Source organism: Lutra lutra, chromosome 15 (assembly GCF_902655055.1).
Source record: "Lutra lutra chromosome 15, mLutLut1.2, whole genome shotgun sequence".
Lineage (NCBI taxonomy): Eukaryota > Metazoa > Chordata > Mammalia > Carnivora > Mustelidae > Lutra > Lutra lutra.
In genome coordinates this window covers 58,289,504-58,313,911 of record NC_062292.1, presented here as the reverse complement: position 1 = coordinate 58,313,911, position 24,408 = coordinate 58,289,504, and the positions used below count along the sequence as shown (strand labels likewise).

At 40.5% G+C, this 24,408-nt stretch overlaps 1 protein-coding gene across 6 annotated transcripts in view; it reads right to left on the bottom strand.

Moving 5' to 3' along the window:
- Nucleotides 1-24,408, bottom strand: part of MARK1 (microtubule affinity regulating kinase 1) — a 119,545-nt gene that overhangs the window by 52,938 nt on the left and 42,199 nt on the right. For 5 of the 6 annotated variants that reach the window (XM_047704875.1, XM_047704871.1, XM_047704873.1 and 2 more), the window contains exons 2-3: nucleotides 19,220-19,423; nucleotides 18,003-18,056 (exon numbers count right to left, since the gene is read on the bottom strand). In XM_047704875.1, the coding sequence (XP_047560831.1) occupies nucleotides 18,003-18,056; nucleotides 19,220-19,423 (258 nt within the window). Of the gene's footprint in view, nucleotides 1-6,755; nucleotides 7,006-18,002; nucleotides 18,057-19,219; nucleotides 19,424-24,408 lie in introns of those variants that run through there. The other variant, XM_047704876.1, reaches the window with a different exon arrangement.

Here is a 24,408-nt window from a genome sequence, read left to right as displayed (position 1 = left end):
GCTTTCAGAGGTGACATTTCTCCAAGGAAGATAGACAAATGGCCAGGAAGGACATGAAAAGATGCTCAACATGATTAATCACTAGGTAAATGCAAATCAAAATCACAGTGAGTTAACACCTCAGACTCAGGATGGCCACTACTAAAATAAAACAACAACAACAAAAAACAATAAATAACAAATCTTGGCAAGGATGTGGTTAAAGTGTAGGTATCTAAAAGACTGAAAGCTGAGATTTAAACAGGTATTGTATACCCATGTTATGATAATACAATGGTATTATTCACAACAGCTAAACGGTAGAAGCAACCCAAGTGTCCACCGAGGAATGAATGAACAAATTGTGGTATATCCATACAATGGAATAATATTCACTCTTAAAAATAAAAGAAATTCTGACATACACTATAACATGAAAAAACCTTGAGAACATCATATTAAATGCAATCAACCAGTTACAGAAGGAGAAAACCATGTGATTCCACATGCATATTAGGTATCTAGATAAGTTAGTCAAACTAATAGACATAGAAGGTAGCCAGAGCCTGGAGTGACAGAGGAATAAAGGTTTATTGTTTAATGAGCACAGAGCTTTCAGTTAGGGAAGAAGAAGAAAGTTCTGGAGTTGGACGGTGGTGATGACTGCACAATAATGTAAATGTACTTGATACCACTGTACTTACTTTTAAAAATGGTTAAAACAATAAATCTTATGTATATTTTAACACAAGTTAAAAAACAGAAATATAATGTGTTGATATGCCTCAAAAGATTTACCACCAGTGGAAAAACCTACTTAAGGCTTATCTACCACAGAAATCTTGTCCCAGCAATCTTTGATAATTGGCATACCGAAATGCAGGCAGTACGTAAGTCTCTCTCTGTATGTGTGTGCGCACATACATACATATTTATAAATAAATCGTAATGAAATCTATGATCATGTAACTTTAACAATTAAAAACTGTACATCAATAAACAGAATATGAAAGCAAATGTATTCATGTTCACATAAATCATCAAGACCTGTTGACTTGACCTCCAAAATTCATCTCACCTCAGTCAACTCTATCCATCCATACCGGCAACACTGGATTCCACACGTCTCTGTAAACATCCATTCTGCAATCCCTTTTCTATACTCCCATCCTCCAGTTCATTATCCACACAACACTATACTATTTCAGACCCACTGGCGGTTTCCCAGTGCCATTAGCACAAAACCCATAATCTTCAACATGGGCTACCAGGCCTTGAAAATCAAGATCTTGCTTACCTTACCATGCCACCCAGGCACCCCTATATTTACCATGTATCTCATGACATTCTAGATAACAACTAGATGGATGTCTCCTAGACGGATTTCACTCAAGCCAACCAGCATCCTTCTCAGGTGAGCTTGCTAAGATCCCTCTCTACTCAGGGCCTTTGCACAAGCTATTCCCCCTCTTCCTGGAATGAATGTTCTTCATTCACTTTTTGAATTACGAAGTATTTCAAATTTGTTAAAAAGTAAAGAAAAACATGAAGGACATTGAGAGATGGGGAGGAGAAGAGAGTTGGGGAAAATCAGAGGGGGAGACAAACCATGAGAGACCGTGGACTCTGAGAAACAAACTGAGGGTTTTGGAGGGGAGGGGGTAGGGGGTTGGGTGAGCCCAGTGGTGGGTATTAAGGAGGGCATGTATTGCATGGAGCACTGGGTGTGGTACATAAACAATGAATTTTGGAACACTGAAAAAAAAATTAAATTAAAAAAAAGTACAGAAATAAATATTGCACCTACTTCTCTCAACCAATATTAAATAAACAACTTATGCTAATATTCTGCCATATTTTCATAATATTGTTATTTTTAATAAAATTATATATTTCAAATTTACAATTTTTTATGTTTAAGATTTTATTTATTACATATATATATATATATATAGAGAGAGAGAGAGAGAGAGAGTACACACAAAAACAGAGGGAGGAATAGAGGGAGAGGGAGAAGAAGGGGGAGAGAATTTCAGGCAGACTACACTGAGTGCAGAGCCTGGTGCAGGGCTGAGTCTCACAACCCTGAGATCATGACCTGAGCCAATACTGAGTCAGATGACCAACTGAATGAGCCACCCAGGTGCCCTTGAATATTTAATTAATAATTTTATTTAATAAAATATTGTTAAGACATTAATCATTATAGTCATAGCTAGAAACTCATCACCACCTCTTTTTCTTCCTTCCCACCCTAGATATAACCACAGCCCTAAGGTTGGTATATAACAAGCTACATACTTTTATAATTATCTATATGTATACATATAAATAGCAATATTATTTATATAAATGGCAATATTACTTTTTTGTGTTTCAAACCTTATATAAATGGAGTCATATTGAAATTATTTCTCTAAACTTATTTTTTCTCCAACATAATGTTTCTTTGTTCTATCTCTATTGTGTATAGATCTGGTTCATTTACCAGAATTGCTGTGTTCCATTATAAGACGAAACCAGTTTATATACTGTTCTGTTGAGGATGCTTAACTTATTTATATATTTTCACTATTGCAATCTGTGTTATAATGAATATTCTTGACATGTTTCCCTAAATACCCAGAAACTTCGTTTTTTGATCTTGGTGCGTATACACCTTCCACCTAATTTGCCTCCCACCCCCATTCTGTACTTGACGGGCTAGAACTCAAGAAATGTTGAGTGCCTACGCTGCTTGATCTTTTCTATCTTGGACCCCATAACCCAAATGACCCCTTAGAGCTATAAGTCTCTGTTACTGGTGGTTTTTGCTGACTGGAGCTTCTGACAAAGGGAACAATCTCTACTTAGAGGGGGCCCCATAGGGTTTGGGACTCATTCCCTCCCTAAAATGACTAACAGGTTTTAAAAAGCAGCTATTAGTTTGCCACCAGACTCTTGTCAAGACAGAACACCTCTCTCAGAGAGATGTCTGTTGACCCAACTGCCTTACTCAGGTCCGTGGGCTAGAAGGAGGTGAGGAATATAGCATCAGAAGTTGTGTGTGTGTGTGTGTGTGTGTGTGTATACATATGTCTACATTACACCTAAAATATAGGTGTTCGTTTTTAGGGCAGTTTTATGTTCACAACAAAATTAAGCAGAAAGTATAGAGTTAGCCTGCCCCTCCCATCACCATACATGCACAACCTCCCCAACCATCAATATCCCACACCCAGCGGTACATTGTTTTACCGTCAGTGACTCTATATTGATACGTTATCACTCAAAGTCTATAGTTTACATTAGGGTTCATTCTTGGTGCTGTAAATTCTGTGGGTTTTGACAAATGTATAATAATGACATGTATCCACTATCACAGTATCACACAGAATAGTTTCACTGCCCAAAATAGCCCCTGTGCCTCATCTATGTATCCTTCCCTCTCCATAAATGCCTGGCCACCACTAGTCTTTTTACTTTCTCCATAGTTTTGTCTCCTGAGAAGATCATATAGTTGGAATCATAGTATGTGGCCTTTCCAGATAGACCTTTTTCATTTAGTGATATACACTTAAGGTTCTATGACGTCTTTTCCGGACTTGATAGAGTATTTCTTTTTAGCTCTGAATAACATTTCATTATATCAACGTACCAGTTAATTTATCCACTAACCTACTGAAGGACATCTTGATTACTTCCAAGTTTTGACAACTGTGAATAAAGCTGCTATGAACTCTTCGTAGGTTTTTGTGTGGACCTAAGTTTTCAACTCATTTGGGTAAATACCAAGGAGGATGACTGCTGGATTATATGGTAAGTATGTTGGTTTTTTAAGAAACTACCAAACTGTCTTCCGAAGTGGGCATACCATTTTGTATTCCCACCAGCAATGAGAGTCCTCGCTGCTCCACATCCTTTAGCAGTGTTTGGTGCTGTCAGTGTTTTGGATTTTCACATTCTATTAGGTGTGTAGTAGTATTATTTCATTGTTTCAGTCGTAATTCCTAATAACAGATGGCACTGACCATCTTTTCATAGGCTTATTTGCCATGTATAGATTTTCTTTGATGAGATGTCTGTTCAGATCATTTGACCAGTTTTTAATCAGTTGTTTGCTTTCCTAAGTCTTTTCAAGCCAATTTTTTTTTTAAGAGAGAGAGAGAGAGAGTGATAGCATGAGAGGGGAGAAGGTCAGAGGGAGAAGCAGACTCCCCATGGAGCTGGGAGCCCAATGCGGGACTCGATCCCAGAACTCCAGGATCATGACCTGAGCCAAAGGCAGCTGCCTAACCAACTGAGCCACCCAAGCGCCCTCAAGCCAATTTTTGAGCCTGTTCCAATCTCCAACAATACCAGAAGCCTGTGCACAGTAGCAAACATGGGTTGTCCATCAAATACCTTGTCAATTCTACTCTGTAACATCAGAGAATGGGTCATTCACACAAGTAGCCCTGGAGGCCCTGGCAGAGGAAGCCAGAAGTCACATCCCCTCACTTTCCCTTGTGGGTCTCAGGGAGGTAAAAGGCCTTGGTCTGAGTGGGGTGGCCTCATGTCAGCAGAGGGAAGTGTGCCCAGAGGGTACTGGAATTCAAGTAACTATGCACCCCCCCCCCCCCCGCCAGGACTTTGGAGGCTGACACCGGGTGGGGCTCTGTGGGAGCTCCCGTGTTCTGGGGGCGCAGTCTCCTCTGAACACGCTCAGGGTTTCTGTCTTAGCTTCTGACCCCACCTAGGCTTCCTCTGCTTATTAGATGAACCGACCTCCAAGTAAGACTGGCACCTCCAGAGAAAGAGGAAGTAAGGGAGCCTAGCATCAGATGACCTTTGCTCAGGGATTCCCTTGGGACAGCAGAGGCAACGAGTGGGTTCGATTTTCAGAAAACTTATACTTCTGCTTTCAGCCTTTTTATACAATTCCCATGTAACTATAAAATCACAACTCACAAATCTGAAGATTCTGGGTTTTACTGTAACCAGAGTTCCCTTCCCCCCTGAAAAACAAGTCAAATACTATGCCAGCCTCTTACTTTTAAACTCATGGCTTTCATGAAGTCATTTTACGAGCACTGAGTAATAAAATCAACCACCTAAACATTAAAAAAATCATTTTATAAGGAAAAAGGGTTATTTGTAACTCATGTATAAATATATTTTTAGATATTGAAGATTTTTTTTTTAAATACTGGTTTTTTCCCTCTGAACCCCACACCTGAAGAATGTATTATTCAGAATAAACACAAATAGTCCCTATTTCGGTTTTGCTATACTATACAGATTTCAAAATGGCTAGACCTGTTATTAATAGGAGCAGCATTACTGTAACTGTCATTTGCATTCATCAGTATCAAAGTTATTGTGTATTTCTAGTAGAAAAGTCCCTGATACCAATCTGGCTCTCCTACACTTACACATAAGTAAATGACCTCTGGTTGCTTTATTTGGTCTTGCTTTCTTTTTTTTTCTTTTTTTTAAAGATTTAATCTATTTATTTGACAGACACAGATCACAAGCAGGCAGAGAGGCAGGCAGGTGGGGTGGGGGGAAGCAGGCTCGCCGCCGAGCAGAAAGCCCGATGTGGGGCCCGATCCCAGGACCCTGGGATCATGACCCGAGCTGAAGGCAGAGGCCTTAACCCACTGAGCCACCCAGGTGCCCCTGGTCTTGCTTTCTTATTAAGACTTTCTCTGTGAGGTTGTTGTATTTGACTATAAAATCACAACTCACAAGCACTGCAGGACAGAAGCTGGTAAGTGGGTTCTGCTTTGTCAACCGTTACTCTGCACGCCCTCGGCAAACCCCGTGGACGCTCGAGCGCCCTCCATGCTCACAGTCTGTGGGGCTCCCTGCACCCTCGAGCTCCCGAAACTGAACAGCATGCTTACCAAAGGTTATCTAGGCCCCAAACATATCTGTCAGCTATAGATGTTACTGCAAACAGGTAATGTAACTCATATAGGAGTTCTGTATTGCTGAATAAGAAATTATCACACCCTGGCAACTTGGAACAACACACATGCATCATCTCGTGGTTCCTGGGCAGGGCTTCTTTGGGTCCTCCCGCTTCCGTCAAAGGTGTTGCTCTCTCATCTCAGGGTCCATGGGGAAGAGTCCATGTCCAAGCTAACCCAGGCTGCAGCTACAGGACTGAGGACCCCAGGTTCCTGGTGGCTCTTGAGCGGAGGCCGCCCTGACCTCTTGGAGACTGCTTCCATGTCCTTGCCAAGCGGCCTTCTCCAACATGGCCATTTACTTTATCGAGCCAGCAAGGACAATCTCCAGGGCAGGCTGCCAAGCAAGACAGGCCTAAATACCACAATGTAATCATGGGAATGAAAGCCCATCACCTTTTCTATATTCTATTGGTTAGAAACAAGTCAGAGGGCCTGCTCACATCTAAGGAAAAGGGATTATATAAAGGTGCGAACACCAGAAGCAGGGATCATTGGGGGTTGCCTTAAAGTCTGTCTAACACAACTAAATGTTACATAAAACCAATGAACTAAAGTTTATTGTTTACCAAAACAAGCCAAACTGAATAATCTGTGAATACTAGATAAAAGCTACTAAAGAAATTATTGTCCACTTAAGTGTGGGCAAGCTAAATGTCAAGGATGAAAATAAAATCTAGTGGTCTGCTCTCAGATCATTTCTGGGTGTCTTTAAATTCTCCCTTTATTAATTAAAGAAACAAAACAAAACTGGAAATAGCAGCAAATGTGAGTTTATGGGTGAGATTTGTGCAAGAAAAACGAAGCTGAATGCCGATCAACAGACTCAAACTAGGAGTGTAGAGGGGAACCCTGGCTTATGTGAAAAGACTGGTCAATGGTTATGTATTTTATTCAATTTAAATGTTAAATGTCCATATCATTTTTCATACTTCTTCCCATAGCTTATGTCCTCAGTTAACAGCTCCTCACTGCAGTGGAAGAGGGCTTCCACCTACTTTCCTGCTGGCACGGCCACTTCTAGAAGGTGGTCCAGGAAGAGCAGCATGGACAGGCCACACCAGCTCTAGTTCTAGCTCCACCTCCTTCTCTTCTGCCTCAAGAAAACACATCAGATTGTAAGAGTGGAGACATATCATCACATGGGTAATCTTGAGTTTATTCTCATTAATTTTTATGCAATTATTAGCAAATTTGGTAGTTTACTCTTGGAAGCAAACTGGTGGAGAAAAATCTTACAATGTATAATGAAAACATACTGATGTCTCCTGGAAGCTCCATGGTTGAGAATCAGTAATCTCACGGAATGGATTAGATGCATATCCTTCGACATTCCATAGATACTGGTTTTTGTTTACTTCATAAGCTAGGTTTTGAGTGCCAATGATTTCATGAATGCAGTCCCTGACAGGAACCTAGAATTTAGCCACTCTGTTCTACCAAGAATAGACATGAGCTGGGGACAGGATTAAAATTATCTTCTGAGGGTATCTGGGTGGCTCATTCGGTTAAGCGTCTGCCTTTGGCTCAGGTCATGATCCCGGATCTTAGGGATTGAGCCTAAGCTCAATTAGGCTCCTTGCTCAGCAGGGAGTCTACTTCTCCCCCTCCCTCTTCTTCCTGCTCCTGCTTTTTCTTGCTCTCTCTCAAATAAATAAATAAAATCCTTAAAAAAGTTATCTTCTGAAAATTGGGGCACCTAACAAAAATGTCCCTACAAAAATGTAGAGAGAAGGCCACTCTATTGCCCTCTGGAGATGAAGCCAGGGAAACAGTTACAGGAAGGGCCAAAGTTCTCATCAGAATGTAATTTTTTATTCCAGTGAAAAGAATAACACACAGCCATCTCAAAGATGTCTTCAATATGCTGCTCCATCCTTAGTTTCCTCTCCTTCAGTAATCATTGACAAAGAGTGAGGAAAAAACCGTAACCAGTAAGAGCATAAATGGGTCTGTGGGGGTTGGGTGTGTGTCGGCTAAAAATGACAGGCAGTTGTGGAAAGAGGAAGAGTGGTTGCTGCTGGAAGAAGTGATTAGTGTGTTTTAAGGGGCACACTGACCTCGGACTGTGAATGCCAGTGGCCTGACCCACCCATCACCCTCCTTCCCAAAGAAACACTTCAACTGTCAGCTAGATTTGGGTCCTTAACACCACAGATCCGGAGAATCGGGGCCAACCACACGGTAGCATACAGCTTAGTAAAAGGTCTAAGATGTCTCCTCCTCTTCACAACTCCCCTCACCTCTTCCCGAAACCGCAATATTCCAGCTGGCCGCACACAGGAAAAGGACGGGGCTAATTACTGTCAGAGCCTCCACTTCAGTGGCCCGAGTCAAAGGAAGCAGAGAGCGAGGGAGAGGGTGAGCCACATACATACATGTGATCTCTCAGCCCAGAGCAGACCATCTTCAGCGAGAGCGCCCGTGTTCCCAGGGCTTGCTGTTCCTCAGGAAAGGTGGAGACGGTGGAGGGCAGAAGGAGAGCTGAAAATGTAGACCATGCTAAGAAGTATACCTCAAGATGGACAGTTATTGTTAAAAATATCAATTACTGTGTGCGTCCTACGTCAGGTACAAGCCAGGAAAACAAAGGTTTGCGAATACGTTAAATAGCCCCACACTACTATTTGAGTTTCTGATGCGAATTTTTAGTTCATTTTTTTCTTGCTCGTTTTCAAACGGTGACATCATGATGTTTCTAGCGTTCTTAAGCTTAGCAGGAATGCTCTGAATCCACGAATACTCTCCAGACTTGCTGTGGGCCGAAATCAAGGCCAGAGCCTGCTGGAGCCCTGTGTGTTCAGTCGGAGAAGTGAGTGCTGCGTGAAGGCCCGCGGCGGGCTTGCTCTGACGACGAGGAGGGGAGGCCCTCCCTGTCCGGACTTCACTGACAGCTATCCTACTTGGCTGTTCAGTGGCCCGAACTGTTTCCTCCTTGGTTCTTGGCGTTGTTCCAGGTAGCTGAAGTGAGTCAACAAGAGAGATATTTACTTTTCATTTCAGTCCTTCTAGTTAGGGCTTAAGGTCAGGGTCAAACTCCATTAGTGTTCATCAGTATTTGCCTCATTTGTGAGCATTTTCTGTGTCTCCTCTCGGCTGTTCTCTTGCTTCCCATTGCTTCTATTCCTTTTGCTTCTTGCTCTTTTTTTGATGATGGGGAAATCTGTTATATTTAGAAGCAGCCACGTGGACATGGCTTAGACAATCCTCGTTCTATTTACACCCAAAGCATCGTAGTCAGGGGCCAGTCAAATGCACACCCTCCTTCCACCAGACCCGCTCACTGTGTTGCCCTTGGCTTCATCAAGGTCACAGGACTCCTTCACTGCTTCTTTGGTCTTGAGGCAGATGGAGAACAACACTGCGGCCACGGGGAACTTGACAAAGGCAGAGCGGTCAGGCTTGTTCCCATTGGGAGAGCTCTTCCAGGCTGTCACGGGGAACTGGGGCTCGTAGGAGAGGAGGGCGACATTCAGATCTTCTTGTGCCTTTTGACACAGCCTTCTTGGCCTTTTTAATATTTTGTTCTGATTTGGGTTTGGTGAGGGGCAGGAGCCCTCCTTTGCCTTCACTGTAATCTTTATAAAAATCCTATCTGTATCTTTCATAGCCGTTTACTGGTCTGTCAAGGAGAGGTGTGGGCACTGTTTTAGCCTGCAAGTGATGTTCAGCTCCTAGAGACTGCTAGGTCGTCATTGAGACTCTCTCGGAGAGAGATATTTTATATATAATTTGCCGATTGATTTGACTTATATATATATATATATATATATTTATGATTTATATATGATATGCTGATGTTAACAGAACCCTAGAGGTTACACTTTCAGCTTTTAAATTTCTAGGGTCATCACCTCACTCTTTTTTCAGCCTTCAGACATCTTATGAACACACCACATATTTTATAAAGTTATTGCTAGTCGCATAACAACTTCAGACAAATTTCTTTCTTTTTTCTTTTTTTAAAAGATTTTATTTATTTATTTGACAGACAGAGATCACAAGTAGGCAGAGAGGCAGGCAGAGAGAGAGGAAGGGAAGCAGGCTCCCCACTGAGCAGAGAGCCCGATGCAGGGCTTGATCCCAGGACCCTGAGATCATGACCTGAGCCGAAGGCAGAGGCTTTAACCCACTGAGCCACCCAGGTGCCCCTTCAGACAAATTTCTTAAGTTCTTCCCATGAAATGGTAGTCAGAAAAAAGAGATCTGAATACAAGTAAATGAACATATATTAGACGATTTCGAACTAAAACAAATAAAAGTGTTGTTCAGTATTGCTTCCCAACCTTGACAACCTTTAAGTCAACTATTTGTTCCAACATTAAGAGAAGGTAATGCTTTTTAAATGACAGGCTGGGCCACTTTCCCAAGTTTCATCTAGATGGATTACAAGATTATAAGATTCTTATTTCTTATCAACTAGTACCAATTTCATATTGCTTGAGTCCTTCCCAAGGCCTTGGGCAATTCCAAGCTCAAGCTAGTGCTCAATAAACGTACTGTTTGAGATAGTGAATCAAGTAATTTCAGACAAAATATATTAAACATAAAATAGATCGAATGTGAAAACAGTTTGAATTAGAAGGGATGGAAATTAAAATGGGATACCATAATGCATCCACAAGGTTGACAAAAACCAAGAAATCTGATACATAAGGTGTGGGCAAGAACGCAGAGCAGCAGTAAATCTCACAGTGTTGGCAGAAGTCTAAACCGGTATAACCACTCTGAAGAGCAACATGACAGTATTAGTAAAGTTGAGGATACGCATGACCTTCAACCTAGCAATTCCACTTAGAGAGATACACCCTAATGCGTCTGCTTGGACACATATATCCTTTTACACATCTTCACAGAAAAGATATACACAGTAACGATCAGTGCAGCACTGCTTCTGCAGCGAAAATGGAAAGCTAACTAACACGGAGAAAAAAGTGAAACACAAGAACACCAGGAACTGTCTACACATCTGCCAGCCAAAAAAAAAAAATCCCGAACTGTAGCATGTCTATTAGTAGATAATGGGTAAACTGCTGCATCCTCTCACGGTGGAACGCAGTAACAGTAGCGAATATAAAGGCACTGGGCTCTACAGACTAACATGACTAAAACTTTAAGACAATGTTACTTGACAAAAGCGTGTTGTAGAAAGACAAGAGGTTTAAAAATAAATAATATGTAGTGTTTTACATATAGAAACACACAATGTGAAAAATGCTTTAAGTTTGAATGAGAATAAAAAAGATCAAATTCAGAATAGTAGTTACTTCCAGGTAGGAAAATACAGGAATAGAACCCAAAAATAACACCTAAGGCTTCAGGTGTATCTGTAATATTTTATTTCTTAAAAAAAAAGAAAAAGAAAAAGAAACGAAACAGTTTAATCTAACAAATGCCATAAGAAAGCAACTTTTTTTAGAATGGGGAAGACATTTTGAAGTCCCCATCCAAAGTTATAAATAGCCCAGTTTACTATGTCAACAAATGGCCCAAATTAGAAAAAAAAAAGAGTATGACTCTCCAAATAACAAAATGACAATATGACTTTTAAAATAGCCAGAGGAGGGGCGCCTGGATGGTGTAGCTGGTTAACCGGCTGACTCTTGGTTTTGGCTCAGGTCATGTTCTCAGGGTCCTGGGATCGAGCCTCATGTCAGGCTCCACGTCTAGTGCTCGCACACTCTCTCATAAATAAATCAATCTTTAAAAACAAAAAACAAAAAAAACCAGCCAGATGGTTTAGTTTAAAACTCAAAGGTGATTTAGATTTCTAGCAACCCCACTTCCAGAGAAAATCCTTCCATGTCTACAAGCCAGTAAATCTTATGTAGTTTCTTGAGAATACAGAAAGAGACATGCTTTTTTTTTTCAAAGATTTTATTTTATTTTCTTTTGACAGACAGAGATCACAAGTAGGCAGAGAGGCAGGCAGAGAGAGAGAGAGAGAGGGAGGAAGCAGGCTCCCTGCTGAGCAGAGAGCCCCATGCAGGGCTCGATCCCAGGATCCTGGGATTATGACCTGAGCCAAAGGCAGAGGCTTTAACCCACTGAGCCACCCAGGCGCCCCGAGACATATGCTTTTATAGCTAACAAAGGCCAAGCAATTAGAATAGAAATGTTAAGAGTCAGAGACAGAAAACACACACCAACAACTGTTAAGAAACAAAACTACTACCAAGAGTTAAACAAATAAAAACTAAAGCAACTCTTTATGAATAATCCTTGGTTATGAGTGCTTAATTTTTAGGAGCGCAGAGAGATTGAACATTCTTGTGGAGACAGCAAAGGTTTCCCTGCAGAAATGACTCTAGGGCTGAAATGTGAGAAATGAAAGAATACGGATGAATTAAGTACAGCGGGGTGGTATGCCTTAGGCAGAGGGTGGGGAGCAGAGTGGGCTAGGAGCAGATGAAAGTACTGAGGCTGGAAGAGCAGTGCATGGGGCAGAGACTGTGGGGAGCTGGTGCATCATGGGGCAGAAGAGGAAGGTGGGGCCTTGTACACCTTGTTAATGAATTTGATTTCCAGATGACCAACAATGGAATGCCATCTAGAAGTTTAAATGAAGGTATTTTGTATTCTTGATGACTTTTTAACTTTGTGCGTGGGTGTGTGTGCGTGTGCATGGATAGGTGCGGAGGGGCGCAAAGTGGATGCAGAAAGACCAGCTGAAAGGCTACTGGGGCAGTCCACAGGAGAGACGACAGGAGCTTTGTCTACAGCGGTCATGATGGGAAAAGATAAAAGCAGATGTTCTCAAGAGACATGTAGGACAAAATCTGCACAATTCAAGGACAGACTAGAGGGTAAGAATAAGGAAGAGTGAGGAATCAAGGATTGTTCAGGGCTTCTGGCTTGCACAACTCGACGACTGTCATTCACTGAGAGAGGATGCCGGAAGAGCACCAGGCGGGTGAGGAACCGAGTAAGCGGGGCAGAGATCGGGAGTTCAGTTTTGGACATGGTAAGTTTGGGCTACCCTTGAGAAATTGAAGCAAATTTAGGGGAGGTCTTAGTTTGAGGTATAAATTTGTGACTGCCTACCGATGAGACAGCCCAGGAAGAGAATACAGAAAGAAAAGAGGACCAAACTTGGTGGGATTCTAATATCGAGGCCAACAAAAAAGGCAACAACTCTACATAAAAGAAACATAAAAGGAGGGACCAAAAAAACAGAAGAAAATATCTGGAGAAATACAATCTTTCTTTCAAGAAATTCTTGTTAGATTAAGAATTAATTAATGAACACATGTATCTGGCTCAATGGCACTTGGCTTGAACCATAAAAGAGTTTCCATTCCACTTTTTTTAAAAAAATTTTTTATTTCTACTGAATTAAAAAAAATCTGAAGTCATGATCCTGCAGATTGGAGAAAGGAATCAGCTTCAGACGATGTGTCAGTGACATTCAGATTGATTACTTTACAAAGATATTTCTCCCTGAAGATGACGTACAGCTCTCAGACAGGGTCTAGTCTAGGCTGCTAATCTTATCACACTGAAAAGTTGGAGGACCGGAAGTTTCGAGTGGAAGGATGATAGCAAGAGGATTCTTAAGATACTGTTTGAATATGCTTGTTCTGGAAGGTTATCTTTCATATTTGGATGTAGCATTTGTGTGTTAGACATGCCCAATGATAGGTCATTGAGACTTCTGTCCAATAACTAAAGAGGGCCAACAAGGGTTAGAAAAGTCAAATTTTTGGTCAGTGGACTACTTGAAACCATTTTGTTGCTGTTGTTGTTGTTCTCAGAAAATCTGGTTATTTTACATTCAACATATTTCCAGCTAGACATTAACATTATTGGTATCACCTTTTAAAGGAAATTTGTTTGAACACCATCTCCCTCAAAATCCATCATATTTCTGTTTGAAAGACACACTTCCCACCAATTCTTCACACTGTACACTAAAGAGACATCTTTTAATAGCCACGATTTCATAATATTCTGTTTTCAATATTTCCTTCAAAGCCAAATCAAGATCAGAGGTGTGTTGCTAACCACTAATTTCATGGCAAATGAATTACTGAGTGACTGGGCATTAGGTATAATCTTATTTATTCACAGGGCAGTATCATTCCTTGCAGAATATTTCTGCCCCCATATATACTCTCAAAAAAAAAAAAAAAAGGCCCTCCTGGTGTTTCATCATTACTAATTCGAAGGCAACTTTTACAGTATACAACCCAGCTCATAAAATGCTAACTCTTGGGGCACCTGGGTGGCTCAGTGGGTTAAGCCTCTGCCTTCCGCTTAGGTCATGATCTCAGGGTTCTGGGATCAAGCTCCGCATCAGGCTCCCTACTCAGCGGGGAGCCTGCTTCCCTTCTTCTCTCTCTCTGCCTGCCTCTCTGCCTACTTGTGATCTCTGTCTGTCAAATAAATAGATAAAATCTTTAAAAAAAAAATGCTAACTCTTACCATTTGGATTTTCACCAACCCACAAAAGAATTGGTCAAGACTTTTCCTTCAAATGGCCCACATATGTGAAAAGAACAATAAAGTGAAATTTGTTATAAGCATGCATGTGTGACAGTAACTGGTATTTCAACATATGTCCAACAGAGATATCTGCTAAGGAACACTGCCTAAGAGCCTCTTCTGCTTTCTCCTTGATAAAAATATGCATCAATAATTATATGCTTTTACAAGTTTGGTTTTAATTTGCTAACAGAAATTTAATTCTGAATATTGCTTCCATGGTCCTGTCCTCCTCTCTAGCTGTAGTGACCATGGTAAAAATTGTTTTGCAGATGCTCTGGAAGAATTAACTAGCTTACCAGAGAGGTTGCTGGGCTCTATCTGAAAACTCACTAAAGTTTAAACGGCTTAGGTCACCATTTGACAACACTTTACACAACAGATAATGTACCAGACACTCGGGGTAAACGGATTCTTCACTTAATACGTCTAATTCTCAGATGTCAGTTACTGAAAATTGATTGGACATTCCCTGCTTGTACAAAACCACTGTCCTACAGAGATTCACAGTCTATGTCCTTGTAATGCTGCAGTTCTCTTTATTATTTAAGGACATAATTCTTAGTCACAACAGTGGTATCTCTACTCTCGTTTCAGGGCTTACTACTTAGCAAATCACTTCAGAAACACTGAGCTGTCTTTTTGGGACTATAATGCAACATTGTAAAACAATAGAAAATGCAAATTAATAAACAAGACAGGAAGATCGATAAAGTGCACGCCTGTGGCTACGAGCTGAGAAAGGCTAACACAGGCTCTATCATTCATGTATAAACTAATGTGTCCAAGTGTAAAAAACTTAGTGGACTTTCCGAGAAAATGATAATTAATCTTACATTTCGAGCATGTGAACTACAACAAAATTGCTTCATTGTTTTGCTTTTCTTCTAACGTTATTAGGCTACTTAAAAGATCCCCAGGAATCGCTAGTATAGTTCATAAACCCTACCCCAAAAAACCCTAATTAAAATATCAGGTGAGATTCGTGGTCCAAAGAGGAAGGGGTAAATACAGCACCGAACTCAAATAATGTTTAAATGATGAAAACTCACTAAACTGGATCCCACTAACTCAAAGTATGGTATACAAATAATATGAGCACACTACGTGAGAAACATTGAAGCCACAGATGCTTGACAATTCCAAAGACCAAACAGTTTTTGAGAGCTTTGCATTTTAGAAGTTTTGAACAGTTGCAGTATCAAATTTAGGTTACTTTGTCTATCACTGATGTAATTAGCAAAGTAAAGTACTATTTCCTATAAATGTTACACACAGAAGAGAACATAAAGGATGGGAATCAGCTTAAATTCAGATCGGGTCCAGAATAAGATTTAACTAAACACTTTTGGAAATGAGATTAAAATGAATCCTTATTTCAAATGTATGTCTTACCATTATCTGCCTTTTAATAAGCACGCCTGTGACACGGACAACATGTTTTGCTATTTCTTACCTATAGGACTTCACTGTCAATGCTAAGGTAAACAAACAGATTACTTCTCATTCCATTTATTTCTTTTTTATATATAAAAAAGACTGGGTGATCCTATTAGCCAAATGTTGAATGTTCTACAATGCATGGGAACTAACCAAGCCTTGTCTGTTGTTTGTTTTCAAAACTCTTAACTGACAGCAAATCTATGAGCATAAATGAAAATTATTTAAAAAATAATAACAAATACACAGTGTACAGGCTACATTCAGCAAATGTCTATCTTTCCTTGGATTTTATTTTCATACATTAAAGAAAACAAAATTGCCATCATTCTTTATATACCTATTTGGAATAGCGACACTTCATCAGCAAGATTAGCACCATTTACAACAGAAATTACTTGTCATCGAGAACATTTTTTAGTTAATCGGATAAATAAAGCAACATCCTGCTTCACGTTTGCATGTTTCAACAAGTGCAACTGTGGTTCTACAGTTTTCTCTGGGCCCCTTTGGGAAAGACTGAGCGGGGGTCATATTACTGGGCATCCAACTTGCAAAACAGGCCTCAATCACTTAACGTCACTTAAGATCACTGGGTTTACCAGAGTAACTCACAGATCAATCAAGGAAGAGTGGAGAAGCCAGATGGGGGATGGACGGGGCCACTGAGCACACTTAAGCACTTTCTGCATTTTTTTTTTAAAGATTTCATTTATTTATTTGACAGACAGAGATCACAAGTAGGCAGAGAGGCAGGCAGAGAGAGAGGAAGGGAAGCAGGTTCCCTGCTGAGCAGAGAGCCCGATGCGGGGCTCGATCCCAGGACCCTGGGATCATGACCTGAGCCAAAGGCAGCGGCTTTAACCCACTGAGCCACCCAGGCGCCCCAAGCACTTTCTGCATTTTTAAAAGATTCCTGGCAGAGGGGTGGCAAATTCTGCCCCACTGTGACTCCAGCCCAGGAAAAGAGCATCTTCAGGTAACTCATCTGCCCAGAGAGGATGCCTTTTTGTAACTCATTCAACTGCATCATAATTAGCTAACAGACTGGTGCTAGACGTTTCTCCCAGAAGACATCTATAAGGTATACCATCTTATACCATACCAGAAAAAAAGAGTGCAGAAAACATTTCTTTCTCCCTGATCAGAACTATCAAGCCTTTGAAAGTTAAATTTAAAAGGAATCTCAGTAAGTAGTACAAAGACAGATCTCTGAATAGAAGTATATAAAATAAACTGAGTTATCTGGCACTGAGCCAAGTGGGAAAGCCTTGATCTCACAGAGCCAAATTTTTAATTTAATGTTAAAATCATTGCAGGTATAGTTAAACACACCATTCTAAAAAGGTCTTACATTAAGATTCGACCGGATTTAGGAACTTAAAGTTATTTATCACATTTTCACATGTGACCATGATCCTATTACAGTCTAATAAAAATCACAATATACAAACTTAACACATATGGCATAAGTGTTAAAATATTTGCTTCATTCTTAATGTACTAAAATTATTTGAGAAACTTTTCCCACGTAAGTAATGAGCAACCTGAAAGAGCTTTCCTAGGTTTCATCAGGGCAATCTCCACCCTAATTCCTTTCTTTTCCTCCCCTTGCTGTTTTTTATTTGCACTCTTTGACGAAATGTTCATATTTTTTACACTAAGTTAGCAGAGTGCCTAGTTCCTGTGGAAGAAGGAAGAAAAGAAAGGATGCAATAAAAGGAATAGAAAAAAATAAAATAAAAAGTGAATAAAAAGAATAAAAAAGATAAATGAATAAAACTAAATTAAATTAAATGGAAGTGAAACAATAAAAGGAAATCATTTCATCTATGGGCAATATTAACCACAAATAGAGTTTTAAAACAGAATCCTGAGTGTTTCAAAATATTTGTTATGAAGTTTTATTCTATTGAATTAAAAGACATAAATTTCTTTCATATGGTGTATGCATTTGAGTTATAGACACTTCTCAAACAACTATCCAGTAAATGTAATTGAAATATCATTAAATATAAATATTATGTTTTATACCATGTCTTTTCTTCAGATATTGATGACACGTAGTATTTTACCTAATAGGAAATTTAGGATAATTGACTTTACAGAATATCATATATTAATAAACCTATATTCTAATTACTTACTATTAAAATAATTAAATACCTTTTGTAGACTGGTAGGATTTAGCTGAGTTTTGTCTATTATTTTCACAGCAACCTGAAAAAGAGAATCATTAAGCTATATATTTGAGAATATGTATTTTGATGGACTAAAAACTTATAAAGCAAAGATCTTTCGTCTCATTCCTAACTAGATGTAATCTGGTTGTATTTGGTGCTCACATCACTAGCTGGCTTCTGGTGCATTCCATCGACTTATGTCTTTAGCACATAGGACTCTGAGTCAATAAAATGACACCTTTCATGTTTCTTCCAAGTCTCCCCTTTAAAGTAAAAATTATTTGTATCTTAATCTTTTACTTACGATCTTAGTAAATTACAGTTATCAGAAGGGAGGGGCTTATAAGCTTTCAGTAGGTTCAGTATCATGTGAACAAGGTGATTAGAGAAATCAAACACCCAAGTTCATTTATAGCAGCAAACTGACCAATGGGATCAAGTCTAAGTCTCTGCCTAACAGAGCCCGTGTCTCAGCAGTTCCTGGAGCAAGAACGGGCAGAGGACTAAAATGAACCGTAAGTGACAATGATATTATGTATAGAGCAAAAGAAAAACTTACTAAGAACAAATTATGACTGAGATCTTTCATAATGTCCTACTGGATCCAGGAAACATTAAGTACTATTAACTTGTTTAGTCTTTACTATACAAATTATTAAATATTAGTAATAAATATTTAATACATAAATTTTTGCTAGCTACACACACATAATATAAAACACATGGGATTTTAGAAATCCAGTTCCCTTATTACCTGAGAAAAACATCTGTTTTTAACCACAAGTGCAATGGCGTCTCTAAAGAGATAAAAATTAGTGGGTGACTTCATACACATTTATACCTACTTTACCTTAAGCAGTAATTAATGAGAACTTAACCCTGGCCCTGTTCCTAGGGTCGGGGAACAAAGTCAGCCAGAAATGCTTCCAGAAATCATATGAAGAAGACAGAAGTCTGAGGGGCTCAATCGAAGTGTGCCTGATTTATGAGACGCTACACACAGGGATGAGTCTTTTCCGAACCTTCAAACACCAACTTTTTGTGCCACAATATAGCTGTCCCTGGATGTGCCAGTCACACATATCTCAGTGTTTACCAGCTTTCAAATGTCATATATTCCCAGCATCAGCTACAGGAAGGCTTTGTAACAAGACTCTGGAGAGGTCCAAGTAAATATTAAAAAGCATCATGAAAACTTACCTCTCTACCAGTTAGAACATGTCTTGCCAATTTCACTTTGGCAAAATTTCCCTTCCCTATTGTTTTTTGTAAACGATAATTTCCAATGTGAGGCTGTTCGTCTGTTGCTGACGTAATGGAGTTTCTACACCGAGGGATGTTCTGTCTGCTACTTGATTTGGTAGGCGGGATATGCGGTTCAGTGTATCCATCCACGGATGTATGCTAAGAAAAAGGTTATAAGATTTCATTGTTAATGAAATTATATTTTAAAAAGGACAGAAAAACTACAAACAATTTTCATTAATAATTCAACTTCAGTGAAAATACGTTGCACTATGTCTACTTATAATTTCCACTTGACTTTAGCTTGCTTTGCCAGAAGGAATATAACTATTTAAAATGAAATGTCCTGCACAACTTTAGTCATATGTTTTCTTTTTTTCAGAGAGAGAGTGAGCCTGTGCATGAGTAGGGGCGATGCTTGAAACAGAGTGGGAGCAGGAGGGGGAGAGAGAATCCCAAGCAGGCTCCACGCCTGGTGTGGAGCCCAATGTGGGGCTCGATCTCACAACCCTGAGATCATGACCTGGGCCAAAATCAAGGGTTGGATGCTTAACCAACTGAGCCATCCAGGCACCCCTAGGTATATGCTTTTGATTAAAAAACAATAATAAGGAGATAGATGGATAGAAGTCACACAGACCATTACTCCTCTAAGGGTATTATCCCTTTAGGCTGAGATGACAACACAGTCCCAGACTGTATCATTTAAAGGGCAGGATGTCTTTAATGCCAAGGCAAACAAGTTCACGGGTACAGCTCTGTTTCTCCAAACTGGCCCCGCTACTTGTCACGTTCACTCTCTGATTTGCTGGCATACAGCTCAGTCAGTTGACCCACCGGCTGCCTGCTTCGTTATCCTGATGGCCACCTGCCCAAGCCCCTCACCCAGCTTACTGTGCTCACCCAAGAGCCGCAGCCCCGCCTGGGTGGGTGACCTAATGCCCACTGCATTCCTCCCCAGCGCTACTCTTGAGGCAAAGATGTGGGTCTACCTGACCGTCTCACATGAGCCCACAACTGTAACGAATCCTACTTAAGGGCAGGTTCAGCGCCTGAGTCTCGGGGCCGCTGCCTGACGAACCGTCCACCCGCTCTCAACGCTCCTGCTCTCGTTCGGTTTTGCCTGCATTCTGACGTGCGCAGGTTTCCAGCAGTTTTTGTGAGAACACAGAGTCACACATAATAAATGTAACCTCTTTCTCCAACTAACTTCTTTGAAATAGGGAAGGTGAGCAGCACAAATTAACAAAAGAAAGTATTTTTTATTGGCAAAGTAACTAATTCAGCCTGTGTTGTCCTGCCTATACGACTACAAACTTGTCCAGAAAAATTCTGATCAGAAACTTTCTTTTTTTTTTAAGATTTTATTTATTTATTTGACAGAGAGAGACACATCAAGAGAGGGAACACAAGCAGGGGGAGTGGGAGAGGGAGAAGCAGGCTTCCCGCTGAGCAGGGAGGCTGATGCAGGGCTCGATCCCAGGACCTCAGGATCATGACCTGAGCCAAAGGCGGACGCTTACCAACTGAGCCACCCAGGTGCCCCTTGATCAGAAAATTTGTTAAAGGCAATATTAAAGATGACTCCATTTACCAAGTTCATGCAAAGCATGACTCAAGGTCATTTTTCTCTTTGTTAGTACTTGAGGGTTTTTGTGTTTTTTTTTTAAAGATTTTATTTATTTATTTGACACACAGAGATCACAAGTAGGCAGAGATGCAGGCAGAGAGAGGGGAGGAAGCAGGCTCCCCTCCGAGCAGAGAGTCCAATGCGGGGCTCGATCCCAGGACCCTAGGAACATGACCTGAGCCGAAGGCAGAGGCTTTAACCCACTGAGCCACTCAGGCGCCCCTTGAGGGTTTTTTTTTAAACAGGAGAATATCAAATTTAATTATGTATGTAAAAGGGCTCCATAAAATCTGAGGCCTCTACTTTCTGATTTTTTTTTTTTAAACTTGGATCAAATTAAAGAGTTGCGCTGGGTCTTACACACACCTGCAGCCTCCAGCCTCGTGAACCAGTGCCCCCTTGGTATATCGCACAGCAAACCGCATCATCGGCTCCGCTCTACTATCATCACACACTTACTTCTCTATCTCTGCCTCCCGACCATGAGCAATCTGAGGACAGGGGTGTTTTCTTTTCATTTTTACATACTCACCACACTGCAGAGCGCCAGACACAGAGGAAAGTCTCAATAAATCAATACTTCTCAAAGAGTTGTCCCTGAACCAGCACCATCAGCATCATCTGGAAACTTGTTAGAAATGCAAATTCTCTGGCCCTGTTCCAGACCTACTGAGTAAGACGCTCTGGGGGTGGGCCCAGCAATCTGTGTTCTAACAAGTCCTCCGGGTGACTCTGATGCAGGCTGAAGTCTGAAAACTACTGCAATAAATAATGAAAGAAGGACTTAAATATAAAGTTATTCATTGTCTCTTAGAGACTTTTCTATTATCTGAGCACAAACAAGAGATGTTAATATAAGCAATTTCTAAGCATTAATAGGTTGCTGTACTTTTTCCCATAAATAGTACTTCTCTACCTGAACTGTTCTGCAGGGAATGTGGACCTGTCCATGCTTCAAGACTGAATTTTATCTCCTCCTCAACAAAGCTTTCTGTGTCTTTCCACAAAGCAGAGTTGGTTCCCTCTCTCTTCTGCTGCTATTTTTATATCCAGTACAAATTTCTACTGCAGGAACTATCACACTATCTCCTAAGCATGGGTCACAGTGTGTTTTCACTGCTAGACCTGAAGCTCCATAAGCCCCATAACTCAAAATAAAAGCTAAATTGAAGGAATTCAGGGCCCTTGTACTCCTAATGCCCCGGAAAGAAGGACTTTTGAGGAATGACTGCCCACTGTCCAGATTTTGATGTGTATAATGCCCACCTCCCAATACTGGTGACCAGGCACATCCCGACGTTAAGCCAAACTATGACAGACTGCATTAGCCGCCTCAAATTTTCATGCCCTTTGCCATGTGACTCTCCAATGTCCTTCCACTGAGAGTGGGACTTAGTTCCCGCTCTTTGGGGTGTTCAGTCACGTGATCTGCTTTGGCCAAAAGAATGAGCTGGAAGTGACAAGAGAGTTGGTCCCAAGTTAGTCATCAAGAGACTGCTGTGTGTCAGCTTGCTCTCAGACTTATGCCATCACCCTGAGAAGGACTTGCCCAGGCTGAAACGAGAAGGAAGCTGAGAAATCCAGAGAGGACAGCCACTCCCCCCTGAGCCCAGGTTAAACCAGCTGGCTGCCCAGATGACCCACTAGCTCATGAGAAATGATATATGCTTGTTAGTTTAAGCCGCCGGGTGTTGGGCCGGTCTGTGATGCAGCCAATGTCAGCTGATAAACACAGCTATTGCTATTTTTAAATCCAGAGGTAAACTTAAGGGAATAGTGAACAATTAAGAGATTCTTATCAAACATGTTCAAATTCTAGTAGTCCACAAACAAAAAATAGGAGTTGCTATATAATCAATTCCCTAAAGAGAAACTCTTGGTCAAATAAGATACATATGGGGAGAATCCTCGATTTTTTTTGGTATCCCTAGCAAGTACGGTGAAAAAGGGGTCAGCAAACTTTATCTGTAAAAAGCTGGATAATAAATATTTTAGGCTTTGTAGACTGTAACTGTCTCTGCTACATCTGTATTCCCCCCCCCCCCCCAGCTTCTTAAAAATTTAAGACCCTTTCTTAGTTCAGAGCCATACAAAAAATACCAAAAGGCTGGATTTGGCCCATTGGATAACACATGACTCCTAGTTTAACATATCAGGATTAAACTGTTTCTGGCTGATTCCACCACCAGAATAGGGGATTCTAGGAAAAGCACAGGTATGGCTGTGTCTGTACCTGGAGAGCGAAGGAGAGGACAGAGGGCTCATCTAAAAATATTCTTTCTCATCCTACCACCTAAGTTGCAAAAGGTAATATATTCTCCAAAATTCTTTGTAAAATTAAGATCTCAAATTTCGACATTGTGTGAACATTTTATGAGCCATCCAACTTATTCAGATTATTTTTGAGTCTTAAAAGTTAAAAGAAAATATTTAGAAAATATTTTATATCCTATAATTCTGTTTATAAAACACCCACCCAAAAATATTTTCCCCCAAACCCCATCTTTTCTTAGGATTGCCACAGCACCACTCAGGAGCATACTCTTTCCCTGAAGAAACTCTCTAAAGAATAATTTGGAATAATTGATCTCATTCCTTCCTGATCAACAGCTTAACTCTCAAACAGAAAACCTGGCGAGAACATGAATTCAGCTCAGCCTGGATTAAACAGTGCATTTAAGAACTATCTCAACCCTAAGGCTAATAGATATAAGAAATTATGTTAGCTTAATTATAGACTACCTACAAGTTTTTGTCCCCATCTTTAGCTGAAAACACAAGGTAAGATCTTGGCATTTCCTTCTTCACGTTGTCCGCTCAAGCCAGCAGACCTTGAACTCTGTCATTCTTCCTGCGGCAGTGGCAACAGGACCTTAAAGCTTGCCCCCGAGTGCAGCAGCGTATTCAGAGTAATGAAAGGTCATGGTTTCATTAGCTCTTCAAAGCTGCATCCCATGGACTCACACTCCAATTCCTGAATAATAATGGAGCTCCCCCTCCCTTCAATACCAACTGAAATGAAATGAATTTTTCTACTCACTAAGCTATGCATTCTTGGGCAAGCTGTTTAACCTTTATGTGCCAAACTGCTAGAAATCATGTCTGGGGCAGGGAGGGGGAACCTTAAAAGCATCCAGGGAAAAACAACTCGATACATACAAAGGAATGACCATTCAAATGGCAGCTCGCTTTTCCTTAGAAACAACAGAGGTCAGGCGACAATGCAAGATTTTTCACGTAAAACCCAAACTGAAACCCCAAATTCTTTATCCAGTGAAAATCTTCTTCAAAAAGGGAAAACAAAGACATTTTTAGATGAACAAGAGCTGAACAAATTTGTTGCCAGAAGACATACACATATAAAATGCTAAAGAAAGTTCTTCTTTCTTTAGGGAAATGACCATAGATGGTAACCTAAATCTAACAAAGGAATAAAGAGCTCTGGAAATAGGAAATACGTGAGTGAGTATAAAAGAGTACGTATTTTTTCATCTCTTACTTTTTAAAAAAAGAC